The 17,431-nt window shown below is 39.8% G+C and overlaps 1 protein-coding gene across 1 annotated transcript in view; it reads right to left on the minus strand.

Moving 5' to 3' along the window:
* Positions 1–6,398: 6,398 nt before the first annotated feature.
* Positions 6,399–17,431, minus strand: part of LOC133402661 (cytosolic carboxypeptidase 4) — a 59,562-nt gene continuing 48,529 nt past the window's right edge. The window contains 7 exon segments of the mRNA XM_061676644.1: positions 6,399–7,170; positions 8,157–8,311; positions 10,721–10,834; positions 13,209–13,271; positions 13,360–13,491; positions 14,914–15,043; positions 16,390–16,570. Of these exon segments, the coding sequence (XP_061532628.1) occupies positions 7,014–7,170; positions 8,157–8,311; positions 10,721–10,834; positions 13,209–13,271; positions 13,360–13,491; positions 14,914–15,043; positions 16,390–16,570 (932 nt within the window). The 3' untranslated portion in view covers positions 6,399–7,013.

Genomic DNA, 17,431 nt, shown 5'->3' on the forward strand with positions numbered 1-17,431 from the left:
TTGGCTTGCCTCTGCACCTTGTATGAGCAAATTAGCACACTGAAAAAAGCTACGTTTTCAGTTTTACAACTTTGAATTATTATTATTACTTTTAATTATTATCCAAATAACAACAAATATGAAAGAAAGCATATCGCAGAGGTTTGTTTGCATTATACACAGACATCTTGAATTGCTGATTCAAATCACATTTAGAATCAGAATCAGAATCATCTTTATTTTGCCAAGTATGTCCAAAAAACACACAAGGAATTTGTCTCCGGTAGTTGGAGCCGCTCTAGTATGACAACAGACAGTCAAGTAATAGGGAACACTTTTGAGACATAAAGACATTGACTCAAAAACGTCACTGAGCAATAAAGGGTTGCTAGTTATCTGGGAATGCCGGTACATTTTTATTTTATTTTTACAATTGTGCAAAAAGATGCATCTGCATCTGCTTAAATCTGCAAATTAACTGTCCAAACATGCAACAGGTCACACAAACAGTCCTGGCATGCATGCTAGCGTATGTTTTTAAAAAGGCGGCGGGAGCAAAATTGAGTTCGGTTGTACTTTATTGAAGTATTTAACAATGTACTCACGTTATTTTTTGGTCAATCCTCATCCACAAATCCATCAAAGTCCTCATCTTCTGTATCCGAAATGAACAGCTGGCCAACTTCTCCATTGAACGCGCCGGGTTCCCTCTCGTCATTGTCGGAGTCGGTCTTGTTACCGGGGGCCTGTTCAGCAACGATGCCGGCGTTTTCCTGGTTCCTCCACTTGCGAACCATGGATTCGTTGATCTTGAATTCTCTCGCGGCTGCTTGATTCCCATGTTGCTCCGAGTAACTGATAGCTTGCAGCTCAAACTGTGCTTCGTAAGCGTGTCTCTTCTAGGTGCCATTTTTGGGGGTCCTTAGCCAAACCGATGTTGTTAGCGCCGGTATAGCACATACCGGCGCTATATACCTCCTGAGGGCGTGCCTTTAGCGTCCTCTTTCACGCGCACCCTTCCCGCTTTACGTCCGCATGCTGTCCTCAGTCACGTCCGCCTTTCCTCTATATAAGCAGCGTGTCGGCAGGAAATGCTCCCAGTCAGTCAAGCGGAGCGCTCATCAAAGTCACACAACAACATTTACAGATTTTGGAACTCGGTGCACACATAAGGCGCGCCGCATTATTAGGCGCCCCGTCCATTTTGGAGCAATTTTAAGACTTTTAAGTGCGCCTTATTGTCGTGAAAATACGGTATTTAATTAACGTACCGTGCATGGTTTTGGAATGTGGGCGAAAACTGGAGTAGCCGGAGAAAAGCCACACAGGCACGGGGAGAACATGCAAACTCCACACAGGCAAGGCCGGATTTGAACCTGGGTCCTCAGAACTGTGAGGTGGATGCGCTAATCATTTGTCCACTGTGCCGCCTCGTATATTATTGTTTTCCTAAATAATCATCTTAATCAATCTTGACTTGCATGATTCTTCTTTCAGACACTCAAAAGTGCTTTACACTGTACGTTTACTATGGGTAGGTCAGCAAAATACACTAATTGGCTGACTGGCCCATGTGACCAAAAGGCTGCGTTGAGAGGGATGCAGAAACAACTCGGTGCCCCGAATTCTTCCCAAGGCTTCCCAAGCATATCCGCTATTCCGGTCTTAACGTTGCGTCGCAATTGATTGGGGGAAAGGTACGTTGTTGTTTGCGCCGGCCTCCGTCCCAGCAAACGCTGACCAATGGGCCGGCATTGGCTTCTAGTGGACGTCCACATCGCGAAGCCGCATCCTAGCCTCCACTGCCGCTCCCCCTCAAAGAGATGATTTGCCAAATTATTTAAGCATATTGTAACAGCGGCACTCTTTAGTGAAATACAAGTAAGTGTGTGTTTATCTCAAGTCGAAAGTCGTGAGTGAAAGAACATCACACACAGAGAGAATAACCATTCTGACTCCCCATTACAACATACTGTATCCCTCTGGCAATACATTACAGTCGTCTCAAAAATTAAATAGGTCCACTCCATACAAATGCAGATATCAATGCAAAAATACTTCCCTCTCTTCAAATGAAATGTTCACATTTCAAATGAAAACACATTACAGAGGCTCTTCAGAAAAATAAATCATCCTACAATATCACTTAGCAGAGGAAAAGAAACTCAGGATTATTCTGCCTTTAAGAGTCCTCCTGCGTTTATGACTTCACTTGAGTTTTTGGATTCAAGCAAAGAAACGACTGTTAGTAGGCAGTATTCAATTTCTCATGTTATAAATTTAAAAAAATGACAATACCGTAAATACTGTTCAATTATTGAACAGACATTTATCAATGGACAGTTTTGTTATGGTGAGCATGTATTAATGCTGCAGCAATAATACTGTTTTGTAGGTAGAGTATATGAATGTAAACATAGTCTGGACAGGGATAAAAGTGCACTGTAATATACGATTGGAAGCTGTTGTTTTCACAAAAACCTGTGGGAAAACGGACAGAAATGATTAAAACCTATTGAGAAGGAGTCGGCAAGAGTCAAGAAGAAGAAGAGCAAGAGCAAGAAAAAGAGAGGTTTTTCGGTTCTCCCGCTTTCGCCTCTATGCCCCACCTGTATCGTGAACCTTCCTGCAATACTGTTTCTTCTTGCAATTCCGTGAGCTTTCCCGCAATATTGCAATAATTATCATACCGTGATAAAACCAAACCATGAGATATAGATATCGTTATATCGCTAATATATACAGCGGCTGAAATAAGTATTTAACGTCTCCATTCTTCTCATTAAATATATTTCCAAAGGTGCTATTGACATGAAATTTTCACCAGATGTTGGGAACAACCCAAGTAATCCATACATACAATAAAGTAGAACAAATAAAATCAGAAATTAATTTGTGTGTAATAATGACAAAGGGAAAAAGTATTGAACACGCCAACTGGTATTTATTTAACACTTTGTAGAAAAGCCTATTTGCAATGACAGCTTCAAGATGCCTCCAGTATGGAGAAACTAGTCGCAAGCATTGCTCCGTTGTGATTTTGGCCCAATCCTCCTCACAAGCACTCTTCAAATCATGAAGGTTCCGTGGGCTTCTTTCATGGACCTTGAGTTTCAGTGCTTTCCATAGATCTTCGATTGGATTTAAGTTAGGTGATTGGCTGGGCCATTCTAGCAGCTTTATTTTTTTTCTTTGCAACCAATTGAGAGTTTCCTTGGATCATTATCCTTCTGAAATGTCCACCCTCGTTTCATTTTCATCATCCTCATAAAAGGCAGCAGATTTTTGTCAAGAATGTCTCGGTACATTTGCCCATTCATCCTTCCTTTAATAATGTGGTTGACCAGTACCATTTGCTGAAAAGCAGCCCCACACCATCATGTTCCCACCTCCTAACTTCACTGTTGGTATTTCTCCTCCAAACGTGGTGTGCAATATGGCATCCAAACAGTTCAATTTTGCTGTCATCTGACCAGACTATATTATCCCAGTGTTTAACTGGCTTGATGTTCAGTAAACTTTAAACGAGCTTTGACATGCTTTTTTTTCTTCCAGCGATGGCTTCTTGCGTGGTGAGTGTGCATACAGGTCAGGGCGAGAGGAGTACATTACTCACTGTTTTCCTTGTGACAACAGTACCTGCAAATTGCAGGTGTTTTTTAAGATCTCCGCAGGTGGCCCTTGGCTCTTGGACAACTCTTTGGATTATTCTTTCCACTCCTCTGTCAGAAATCTTGTGAGGAGCACCTGATCGAGGCAAATTTATGGTGGTATGATTGGCTTTCCACTTCGGTATTATGGCCCCAACCTTACTCACTGGAACATTCAGAAGCTTAGCTATGCGCCTGTAACCAATGCCATCGTGATGTTTTGCAACAATTAGTTTGTGATGGTCTTGTGACAGCTGTCTGCTCTTACCCATCATGAGATGTGTCTTGACTCACACCTTGGCAATGAGACCTTTTTGTAGGTCATCAATTAGGACTGAACTATCTGATATTCATTTGCACTCACAAGGGGCTGGATTGCTGTTATTTTAGGTGTTGTCTTGGCTTTCCATGCCTTTTTGCACCTCCCTTTCTTCATGTGTTCAATACTTTTTCCCTGTGTCATTTCACATTTTTATGCACAACTTAATTATTTGTTCTACTTTCTTTGTATGTATGGATTACTTGGGTTGCTCCCAACATCTGGTGAAAGTTTCTGGTCAATAGCACCTTTGGAAGTATATTTTAAATACTTAATTCAGCCGCTGTATATGTGTGTGTGTGTGTCTGTCTGTGTGTGTGTATATATATATATATATATATATATATATATATATACACACACACACACACACACACGCATATATATATGTGGAAGCTCTTAGCATAATACTTTATCTACAGGCAAGAACCAGGGTACAAGATGCTCTACTCCTCGTAGCATCACATACCCTTTGCCAGATATTGTGGACTGGAGAAGTACAACAACAACGGCACATGGTCAGACTGGAGAAAAGGTCCTCAGTGGCCAAATATCATTTATATCATATCATATTTGGGTTTTGAACAAACCAAAACCTGAAACGAGATCCCATGGAATTAAATATTCTATGATTTGTGATGGTGAATTATTTAGTAGTCTGAAAGCCTTCGGTAAAACCTATTACCCAGGGGCATTGTGAGTCATGCATATGTAATACTGTCAGTGACAGGGAGATTGATAAATGGCCACTGATAGAGACTCTGCATGTTCTGTCTTACAACTGCTCCTTAAAAAGTGTTGTTTTCAATTGTATTGATTGAACAGTGAGTGGGTAAGTAAATATTCAAAAGGGATAGTTAATCGCTTTTTGTGTAAAATGTGTTAATATCTGCGGGGATTCAATAAAACTCATTTGCAGCGGAGCGCAAATGCTGGCAGATCCTTATTTTTGTGCAATTACAAGGCTCAGACAATTTGGCAGACCGGTCAGCGGCAAGATGGTCAGGGGGGGTCTGTCCTTGGACATGCGCCTGGTGGAGTTGATTATTTGGTGGTTCAAAGTTGGTCTAAACTTATGTCTGCTCAGACCAAGTCTAACTGCTGGCGCACCCTAAACTGCAGGTCTATTACTGATTTTAGTGAATTTGATCGGGGCACATACTGAGGTCCTCGGACGTGTGTGGTGGGTAATTTATAATTTTTGCATTTGTGTTTAAGGTTGTGAGAGGATGGGGTAAAGTACAGGTGTCAAACTCAAGGCCTGGGGGCTAGATCCGGCCTGCCAAATCATTTTATGTTGTCCTCGAAAGGAAATCATGCGTCATCTTCCATGATTCTTGCTAAAATCTGTACCAACATTTCCAAATTGTCATATATAACAAATGTTGAGCTATTGCTTAAGCATTTTATTTTTTTACCAAACCCCCTTTTATAATAAGTTGAACAAAAGCTATTATCCTTGATTTCTGATTTCAAAACGAGTTATCCATCAATTTGTTGTGTACATCTAATAATATGATGAGCCAAATAAACATTTCTGTTTTCAATCATAACAGCCCTCTGAGGGAAATCGTAACTACAATGTGGCCCGTGACAAAAATTAGTTTGACACCCCTGGGTTAAGGGTTCAAGAAATGTCTTTTCTTTGGAATTGTTTTTGTCTGGCAATTGTGAAAAACTGAAATATTTTATCATTCACGAACTGCCCATGGATACAATCTCAGAATAACTTTAAATATCTGTGGAAAATATCCCCTACATATGGAAACATTTTAGAACTAGTCTATTTCATTGCATTGCGTAATGACCTTATGTCAAGCTTTGTGACAATATGGTGCCAGACCATGCCAATGCATTTGCTGCATTGAGTGTGCCTGCGAGTGCACGACAATGACTGACACCCTTTTAATGGGGGACTATGCAAATATCCGTGTTTATTTTCTAAATACATTACATATGTTTGATGTGCTGAAAATGAATGCAAAGACATAACAATATAATGCTGAATTGTTGAGCTATAGCTTAAGCATCTTTTTCACCGTTTGAATTTTCCTGATTTTGTGGGCAGGGTTAAAACAGCCCCGGGACGTCCCGGGGCTGGGGCGTATACTTTGTAGCGCGAGTTCCCTCCCCCACTATATAAGGACAAAGTGATGTTGTTTCGTTTGGCTATGCTGCTAAGGCGGACTACACCATGAACTGGCCAAAGTCAAGGCGAGTGTACCACTACACCATCAGTGACCACAAAAGAAACAACCATCTCAAGGTATTTTCAAACAACTCTTTTATTAGGAAAACGGGCTTAATTAGCAAAACATTTCATTTTGTCAATTTATTTTCTACACCACTTCAGGGTTACAGGGATGTTATATACTGGATATCAAAAACTCAATACTCATACAAACACAATTAAGAAAAAAAAAAAAAAACGTTGCGAGTTAAATGCAGATTCCAACTGAATTCTTCTCCTTAGCCAGCAGCAAGGCTTCTAATCGGCCATGCTATTGATTTTAATTAGAAATTTGAATATCAAAACATTCTGCATTGATGAGGCAATATAGACGAGGTCAAGATTTCTCAGTCTCGTTTTTTTTTTTGGTAGAAATAAATCTTGGCAAACTACAAAAACAAACAAAAATGCCTTCAAAAACCATATCCATGCAACAATAGATACGTTTTGTGTTACTACAACAGAAAATATCGTCAGAAATCTAACGTAGATCAATAAATAGCAATGACTATGACAATGTAGCAGACCCAAATGATTTAAATATTTAGTGAGGCAAAGATCACGGGCCACAACTGAGTAGAATAGTGGAGACATGATTACAGTATCCAGGTAGTGTTACGCACTTGGGTCATATCATAATATCAGATTCAATTTTAAAAACTCAATTGAAAGACAAGTTCCAATTGATACCTCTCAGCTCAGATGTGGTCCCATTGGTGCAAGTCACATGAGCGCACTTGTTTCTTGATTCATCTAGAGTTTCAATGGACATCTGCGTTATCAGGTGAGGGAGCACGCGACTTGACTGTTGTGAATGGCTGACACCACCTTGCCGTTATTGCCCTGCCGTTTGTCCTTCGGCGTCACCCTCTGCATCAATGTTGGCCATGCATCTGTTTACATCCAATTCTAAATCATTGCCTTTCAGACCACGAGACCCCGTGGAATATTCAATTTCTTCAACGCATGGGGGCTCATCCTCTTCAAAACAGCTGTATGAGAGACAAAAAGAGGCGTTTCACAATGTCTATCATGCAAAACTAGTGAATTTTTAGGAATCATATGACAATCTTATCCTGTTAAAACAATTAATTGGCTCAGTGTGAACATGTTCAACAATAATTGTCTACACTTTCTTCTAAAACTAATTCCGCATTAAAACGTATTCCTTTAGACTTGATATTTTGCCACAAAGCTCCAGTTTTGTCTAATCTTTCCAAAGGACATTCTCCCCGAAGCTTTGTTTGCATTTTGCCATTCTCATCGGCATTGCATTTTGCCATTCTCATCGGTTTCGAGTTGTTTTAGTGACCATTGGAGGTGTTTCTTTCTTTCATGGCAAGGTACCTCCAATTTTGCTTATGCCTGCGTGTGTTTGAGTGCAGCGTTTGTCCGCTGAAATCAAGAACGATTATCCTATTGAATGTAACGAGCCTTGTAGAGAACAGAGATTGGTAAAGAGGTTTTTCGTCACTTTCCCTAAAAACTATAAATATAAAAAGAGACGCGGCGCCCTGTACGAGTCTTTGATTGTAACATTCTAACGTTCGCTCGAATGACCTCGGAGGGAAACGCAGGTGTTTACTCTCTGACCCCCTTTCCAAATAATTGAAGCTTTCATCCAAACCAAAATACGCTACACTGGCCTGCCGAGGTAGTTGGGTCTCATGGCCTAATCTGAATGTACTCCGCTCTTGCCTCTATTCAATCTTTCATTCTCGCTGTATCCCCTCTGCCTACCACAGTTCTTACCCAAGACTTGTAAGTTAATAGTTACTTACAACAACTTTACCAACAATCCCCTTGTTCAGCTCGGTTGCATTTCAGTCCATGTGCCTCAACGCAAACAAACAGCGGCACGCTAGCCTAACACACCCGCACAAAATGTGAATACATCTTCTTGCATAAACTTAAGCATTTAAATCAGAACACACCCTTTCAATATTTTGAAATTAGTCGGGGTAACACAGTATCTTACTTGTGTGACTTATGATCGAGGATGTTATGTCCCAGATTCATGCGGTTGATGAGACTCCTGCCATAAAGTGCCCTTGTCTCTATAGTCACGGAGAGCAGACTGTGGCAAAACTTCATTCCCATTTCTTCCAGCTCCCTGGTTCTTGTCTGCAGACCCTATACAAATACGAATAGAAAGGGAGGCACACATACAAAGACTGAATTTGCAGCAAACGCACACAAGACAAAATTGCTGCAGGGAGACAACATTTGACTATTGTCTTATTTATTAAATACTCTCAAGAATGCCCATTACCGTATGTTCAATATTTGTTGTAGAGAGTACCACAACTGTTTGATCAGGTTTAGTGTGACACAATGTTAATCGACATTATACATTTGAACATTATTAGAATGAGGGAGTGGGAAAGGAGTTGAATGATGCCGTTATGGATGGAATGCTTATACAAATATTATTAAAAAATAATTAATTATAATAATAATAAAAAAAGAGAGAAAGAATTGAGAAAAGTTAGAATTAATTTATTAAACTTCCGGAAGGGCCTTCCCAAAAGATTTGTGAACAATGCTTTAATGTTGGGGCCATGCAAGGAAAACACTCCAATGAACGCCACCAATTCTACCAAGAAGCGTGGTCTAACATCCAGCCAGAATAATTTTTTGTTAGTTACAAAATTCCTTGACAACTTGCAAAGGGATCTTTTCCCAAATGTTATGTGGATGTACAGAAGTACTATATGGAGAGTTGATGTTTTTGATTTAAATATATCATTTTTTTTGTTAGTGGAGGAAAACTGTGACAGAAAGAATTTCATTGCTGTGTTACTGTCGTGTTTCTACTGTGCACATGATAAAGAAACATATTAAACACAGAAAACCATTTGAAAGTTCCTCACACTCACCTCCTATGGACTTATAATTTACATAGTCACTCCCACCACACTTCAGTTGTACAGCCGGGTTCACGACCCTTGTCCTGCGTGCTTCTTCTCCTGTCTTTGTCCTGTCCTATCTTGTCCTGTCCTTCCCTCACAGGGTATAGCACTACTGCCCCATACAACACTCATATCTAATGTTTCATTGTTCTAGATATGTAATGATTTACTTTTCTCATTTTGTTTACAATGAATGCTTTGTCTTTTGTCTTCGTCTCTCACTCCCCTCTCAAAACTTTGTGCTGTTCGACTGATCGACTCTGATTCTCAATGAATATCAATTATAATACTAAGAAACCACGGCGGCATCTTAAAAACTCCACTGTGACACAGAAAAACTGTTCCAGCATAAAAGAGATACATATCCTCCATTTTGCTTGACCTAACAGCCGAACAGGACAAACATTTTTTTAAAAAAAAAGAGAGAATGATGTGCTTGTTTACATTTATTTACTTCCTGTACTGTGTTGGCATGTAAAGTCTGTACTAAGTTGCTGATTTAATGTGGCTTCAACTACACTAATATTTGAATTATTGCTTCTTGTTGATGACATGATTCGGTAACATGTGTGGGGTACATTACTAACTAATGGGTACGGTTAAGCTAACGCTTTTTTTGTACTGTGGATAAGTGATATTACCGCCACTTGGCAGCTGCTGAAAGTAACTAAAATGTTACTTTTTTTCTACCTTAGTTACTTTTAAAATCAAGTAACCAATAAAGTAACTAAGTTACTTTTAAGATCAATTAATCAGTAAAGTAACTAAGTTACTTTTTCAAGGTAACTGTGGCAACAATGCTTGGTTTGTGCGCTGACTTGCACTGTCAACTGTGGGTGATTTTATAAACATGGATCTGTCTTTCCAAATCATGTCAAATTAATTGCATTTGACACAGGTGGACTCCAATTAAATCGTGGAAACTCAAGGATGATCAGTGGAAAAAAGATGGATGCCCCTCAGATTAATTTTGAGCTTCATAGCCAAGGTTACGAATACTTACCGTAATTTCTCGTGTATAATGCACATTCCCCCCGCCCCCCCCCCCAAAAAATATAAAAAGTCAAGTGCATGAATTTACATACCCTGGCAGAATTTGTGAAATGTTTATTTTTTTAAATATGACTGATGACTGAACAACCACCATCATTAATTTCTTTGTGGTTATGTTTTATCAAATGATAATGGTTTTCTGAAATGCTTGACCGTTTGATTTGAATCCCATTAAAATAAAATTGTGCGTTTTCTAAAAAAAAATTTTTTTAGAATAAGGCTGTAACATAACAAATTGTGGAAAAAGTGAAAAGGTCTGACTACTTTCCAGATGCACTATATGTTAAAAAATTTACATCCATCACTACGTTGAATCACCACAGCATTATTATGAATGCAATTGTTTTGTTTTTTCATCCCTCTCAATTTCTTCCATTATTTTTGCCTCTCTGTCCCTTCCAGTCCTGAAATTTTGAAATCAATAGAAATGAATGCCATTCATGCCCATGATGAGTGTATGTAAACTTAATTTCAGTCAAGAGTTCAGTTCAGAATAAGGGGGCTACACTATACAGTAGCTATACATTCACTATTACAAATATCTTCATAAACGTTTTGAAAGTTCTATTTTACAAACCTTGTATATTCCTTGGTCAAAACCATTGTAAGTGCTTTCCATGGTATAACTTCTCAGCACGCCCAATTCTTTCCAGACAACAATTCTGGCAGTGGCAGAACGGGACTTCTCCACCTGAGAATATCAAATTAGTAATAATTATGAAGTGGAAAAATTACAAATATTAGGACAGATATAATTATAAAAAGTGGTTTATTTGGTCATTTCAGAGAATTCAGTCCATGATCAAATGTGCAGTTATATTTAAACATTGAAACAAATATCCATCTACGACCTACTGTATACTTTTTGCACACCACACACAGAACCAGATCACACACACGCAGGCATGCGATGAGAGACTCAGAGTGAAAGAGGTGTGCACAGAGTGCCAAACCCTGAGATGCCTCGCTCAAGGGGGTCCTCGACAGTAGCGAGCAAGCAGACTAGCATCTCTCCAACAAGTCGTTGTGGACTTTCTTACATTTTTGCCCATAGTGGGACTCAAACCTACAACCCCAATTCCAATGAATTTGGGAGAATTGTGTTAAACATAAATAAAAACAGAATACAATGATTTGCAAATCATGTTCAACCTATATTTAATCAAATGCACAACAAAGACAAGAAATGTAATGTTCAAACTGATGAACTTGATTGTTTTTAGCAAATTATCTTGAACTGAGAATTTGATGGCTGCAACACGTTCCAAAAAAGCTGGGACAGGTGGCAAAAAAGAGTGAGAAAGTTGAGGAATGCTCATCAAACACCTGTTGAGAACATCCTACAGGTGAACAGGCTCCTTGGGAACCCATGATTGGGTATAAAACGAGCTGCCCTGAATTGCTCAGTCATTCAAAAGCAAAGATGGGGTGAGGTTCACCTCTTTGTGAACAAGTGCGTGAGAAAATAGTCGAGCAGTTTAAGGACAATGTTCCTCAACATACAAGTGCAAGGAATTTAGGGATTTCATCATCTACAGTCCATAATATCATCAGAAGGTTCAGAGAATCTGGAGAAATCACCGCATGTAAGCGGCAAGGCTGAAAACCAACTTTGAATGCCCGTGACCTTCGATCCCTCAGGCGGCACCGCATCAAAAACCGACATCAATGCATAAAGGATATCACCACATGGGCTCAGGAACACTTCAGAAAACCAATGTCAGTAAATACAGTTCGGCGCTCCATCCGTAAGTGCAACTTGAAACTCTACTATGCCAATTAAAAGCCATTAATCAACAACACTCAGAAACGCCGCCGGCTTCTCTGGGCCCGAGCTCATCGAGGATGGACCGATGCAAAGTGGAAAAGTGTTCTATGGTCCGACGAGTCCACATTTCAAATTGTTTTTGGAAATTGTTGACGTCGTGTCCTCCGGGCCCAAGAGGAAAAGAACCATCCGGAGTGCTATGGACGCAAAGTTCCAAAGTTGTCCTTCTGTGCGGGTGTGAATGGTTGTTTGTCTAGATGTGCCCTGCGATTGACTGGAACTCAGTTCAGGGTTTACCCTGCTGGGTTAGGCTCCAGCACACCCCCAACCCTAATGAGGAAAACTGGAAAACTGCACACCCCCAACTGCACAAACTGCACAACCCAAACCATAATGAGGAAAACCCTAATGAGGAAAACTGAAAATGGATGGATGAATACAGATATAATTTAATGCTTCATATTAATAATATAGAAAACCTTGTTGTTTGGACTCTTTCTGGTGGCGTGCATTTGTTTTGGCTGAGACAAAAGTGTTCCTGACCAAATATTCAGAATGTTCCTGAAAGATGATGCTAGGAGCTGGCATCTCGGTACGATACAAAAATGAAATTTTGTCAAATTGGTGGTGTTGCAAGTGTCAACACAAGCTACAGTTGTGCGATTCCTAAATCGCCCGGTTTAATGATTTCAACCTTCATAATGAATCATAGCGTGGGCACAGACGTTCGCTGCTATTGGTTCACTGACTTGAGTAAGTGCAGTCGTCATGGGAAGCACCATAGACTGAGGTAAAAAATTCAGTTGCATCTGTAAATTCTGACTGATGGATTTATAAAAGGAGGAGGAGGTTAATATTTTTTTACTTTTGCTGTTTATTGATCAGACTGAAATGATGAAATGGAATCATTAAATCCATCCACCCATCCATCCATCCATCCATCCATTTTGTGTACCGCTTAGCCTCACTAGGGTCGCGGGCATGCTGGAGCCTATCTCAGCTAAATGCGGGCGAAAGGCGGGGTACACCCTGAACTGGTTGCCAGCCAATCACAGGGCACATATAAACAAACAATCATTCACACTCACATTCACAACTACTGGCAATTTAGAGTCTTCAATGAACCGACCACACATGTTTTGGGGATGTGGGAGGAAACCTGAGTACCCACACAGGAACGGGGAGAACATGCAAACTCCACACAGGCGAGGATGGATTTGAACCTGGGTCCTCAGAACTGTGAGGCAGATGTGCTAATCAGTCGCCCACCGTGCCACAATCATCAAATCATTATTACCATGTAGTTGCAGCTGTTGAAAGAAAAGGCTGGTGCAATTCGATCCAAGGCCTTGGCAATCGTCTAGAAAGTGAAAGAACAAAATTGTTTTATTTTTTACTGCAAAAGTGGTATTTTAAACAATGCACCTCAAAGAAAAAACAAATCCTACCCTATATCCAGGGTCTTCTTTCAGTCCTGCAGTGTCAACAGTAGAACCTGATTGCCATAGAGTTTCCTTTACACTGCAGCCATACAAGAAAACATTCTTTTTTCGAGAGTGGCCGTGATAGTCACAGAAGACCTTGAGGAAATACCATGGACAAAGAGATCTTAGAAATGTACCCAAACTTTAATACAACAACAACAACAACAACAAAAACGTCCAAGGAGCTGTGAAGAAAGACCTGAAAACAACTGCTGGTAACACCTTCAACAATATCGAAAGGGCATAAATTAAGGCAATGAACAACCACAAATCACAACCACAAAGCGGCACTAGAACACACGTGTCAAACTCAAGGCCAGGGGGCCTGATCCGGCCTTCCCACATCATTTTATGTGGCTCGTGAAAGCAGTTAAGGCTGTGCACCTTTAACTGGTTACCACCCAATCGCAAGGTACAAATAGAAAGCAACCATGCACATTCACACCTACAAACAATTTAAAGCATGGAATACGCTTTATGCGGAACATCATGTGACCAAAGCCAGAAAACGGAATACCTGACTTCCTGTGTATACTACGCTAATGAGCATGACTACAGTTTGATTACATTCGGAATTGTTTGAAGCCGAACTTACTAAAATTTTGTTTTCTTAATGTTTGATGTCTGACAAAAACTAAATATATGTCCATCCATCTATCCCTTTTCCAAACAGTTTATCCTTACTAGGGTTGCGGGTGTGCCGGCGCCTATCTCTGCTGACTCTGGGCGAGAGGTGGGGTACACCCTGAATTGGTCCCTCGCCAATTGCAGGGATAAATAAATGCATATTATTCAATTATTCAAATATAATATATGTATATAACACAAACAAAGCCTAAAAATCCACTATTGTAATCTTTGGTGGCTCTCTGGTGACGTCTTGTCTAAAAAAAAAAGACATTGTAGATGTTTATTTAAAGTCCCTACAGCTGCTTTGTCATAGCCACCTTTGCTAGTGAGTTGGGGAGTAATGCATGTATTATGCAGAAAAAAACTAAATAATGGGGCAATGTTTGTGCTGATTTTGTGAAAATCTGCTCTCATATCTAGGAAAACAATCATCTTTTTGAGTATCTTTTTTATTTCACAACAAATAAAATCTGAAAATTGCAGAACCAAACCAACACAATATTAAGGACATGTTTGTACAAACTGTATGAGTTAAGAAATATTTTAAATAATTTAAAATAAGTACTTAACTGAAAAACATTCATATAGTAACTCCATACTGCAGAAACAGTACAACTCTATAAAGCTCTCCATGATGAATAAAGTACTGTACATTGTTTATATTCAGAGAAATGTAAACTGCAAGTGACTGTAGACATTTTTGTCACTGAGAATATAATATAGGGCAGTACAGTTGGCTAAGTTTGCTATGGTGTGCTCTTTTTGGTTCAATATTTTCCGTTCCTAACAGTACTATGGTGAACTGAAATCCAATTTACTGCTTGGGGCGAACATGGCATAGGCTCATATGTCTGGCAAAGGACACGAGCAGAAAAATATCCATCTTACCATGGGAGATCGTCCAATACTGTTGAGATAGTAGAGGAAGCCCTTGCTATGGTAGATGGTTGGACAGAGAATGGGGTCTGGTTTACACCACTGACGATTCAAATCCTCTCTGCTCAGATCACAGCGATTCCTGCAGTGAAACAAAATAGTTGGCATGATGTTATATTCATGATATTTCGGCTCTCTAATGAAAGCAGCATTGTGATCCAGCCCCACTGAATTCCGAATAAAAAAGTCTGAGTCAGTGATATTATTGGCAAATGATTTAATGATATGGGTGGAATTTTGCATGTTGAAGAGAATTATTCCAGATTTGGAATTGCTGTGTTGCAGAAAGTTGTGCGCCTTCCAGCCTAATGATGTCAAAAAGGCAATCTGTAACAGCAACTAGGCGCCGAGGGTCAACGGTGTGTCGTCAGCACAGGTGCTGGATTATTTATTTATTTTTAACCAACTTTGGGTCTGATATTCTCAAGATTTGCGTGTGCAAAAACAGGTGCAAATTTGATTGCTTATGGGGTTAACAGTACCAAAAACTGCACTGATAAATTGAGCCCTCCCCTCTATCTGCTCATAAAAGAAGAACATTGGTAACTTTGAGGGGGGGATATGTATCAGTGCTTGCTGTGAGCTAAATAACAGAAGTTAAAAGCTGTATACTAGAAACCGTGTGTGTGTGTGTGTATGTGTGTGTGTGTGTGTGTATATATATATATATATATATATATATATATATATATATATATATCTCGGCGGCACGGTGGCCGACTGGTTAGAGCGTCAGCCTCCGGTTTTCTCCCACATCCCAAAAACATGCATTAATTGGAGACTCTAAATTGCCCGTATGCATGACTGTGAGTGTGAATGGTTGTTTGTTTGTATGCGCCCTGCGATTGGCTAGCAACCAGTTCAGGGTGTACCCCGCCTCCTGCCCGATGACAGCTGGGATAGGCTCCAGCACGCCCGCGACCCTCGTGAGGAGAAGCGGCTCAGAAAATGGATGGATCTTTTATCTATATATAATGCATTGTTACAATGCATGTTTTTGCTTCTACCCTTGTGATCAAAACATGAAGTATTATCTGTATTTTGTTAGTTTTTTTTTTTTTAAATAATTATTCTGAAGTTAAGCACTTTATTTGAACAGTTAAGCACTTTATTTGAACATGTAATCCTTTTTTTAATTTACTTGCTCTTATTTTGAAATTCAGAGCCCTACTTTTATTTAGTAAATTAGAAAACACACAGTTGTGCTCATGTTTGAAAAGAGACAACAGTGTCGAAATGAAAAAAAAAAAGAACAACAGAACCATAGCAGAAAAACAAGGTTCAGTATATGGCTAATACTGTATAACATATGAGAGACAGTGCGGCATGGTGGCCGACTGGTTAGCGCATCTGCCTCACAGTTCTGAGGACCCGTATTCAAATGTATTTTATATCATGCAAATGAGTTGATGAGTTCTATATACTCACGTTCCATTAATGACCCCATCTGGATTTAACATGGGGATGATCTTGAAGACAAATGTCTCTCTCAGTGCCTTGGCTATTGGATCATTACTGCAAAGAAACTCTAGGGTGCCTTTCATTACCCAGCTGGCATTGGATTCACCGGGATGGACACGACTTGTTAGCACAATGCAGTGGCGGTTACCTAAAGAGAGACATTGAGAGTGTCTGTCTTTTTCTGACAAACTAAAAAATGCTTGACAAGAACATTGTTTCTAAAGGAATACATTGTTTCCCAGTGATTATTGCTGGAATGTAGAACATAATGCAAAACAAATATTTGGTTGTATAACCACTATTTCTGAGAACTGCTTCACATCATGGTTGCATGGAGTCAACCAACTTCTGGCATCTGTAAACTGGCATTCCAGCCCAGGACGAATGGATAAAAACTGCATTTCTTGGATTTGTCTCAGAAACACCATTTTTTTTTATCACCCAACCACCATGGAATTACCAGGTTCTGGGGATTGGGAGAGCTATTCCAGAACGTTCATCTTGCTGGTATCGAGCGAAGCTGCTGATACCTTACCAGTGTATTTTGGGTAGTTGTTTTGTTGAAATACTCATTTCCACTTCGGCGTAGGAAATATTACCTCATTCGTCTTCTGATGTAGTCAAACAAATCCATGATCCCTTGTATGCAATAATAGGTGTTGGCCCAACATACTTGTACCACTATATGTTGCTGTCTTCAGTACACTGTGGCTTGAATCTACTTTTTGGGGTCATCTGGACCAGTGTTTCCCAACCTTTATTGAGTCAAGACTCCCATTCATACAAGAAAGCTCTCCTGGAACACTGGCAAACATGGACACCACCAGTTCCCACAGCATACTCGACCCCCTTCTTATTGTTCTTGTCTATTGTTAGCTGTTGCGTGTAAAGGGTCTTTGAGGCTCTTGAAAAGCGCTATAAAAGGGTATCATGTATTATTATTATTGTCCATTATTATAGTAACTTTGGATATTTTTTTGTTTCGTTTTGAGCATGAACACCAAATATA

Source organism: Phycodurus eques, chromosome 5 (genome assembly GCF_024500275.1).
Source record: "Phycodurus eques isolate BA_2022a chromosome 5, UOR_Pequ_1.1, whole genome shotgun sequence".
In the NCBI taxonomy this organism is placed as follows: Eukaryota; Metazoa; Chordata; class Actinopteri; order Syngnathiformes; family Syngnathidae; genus Phycodurus; species Phycodurus eques.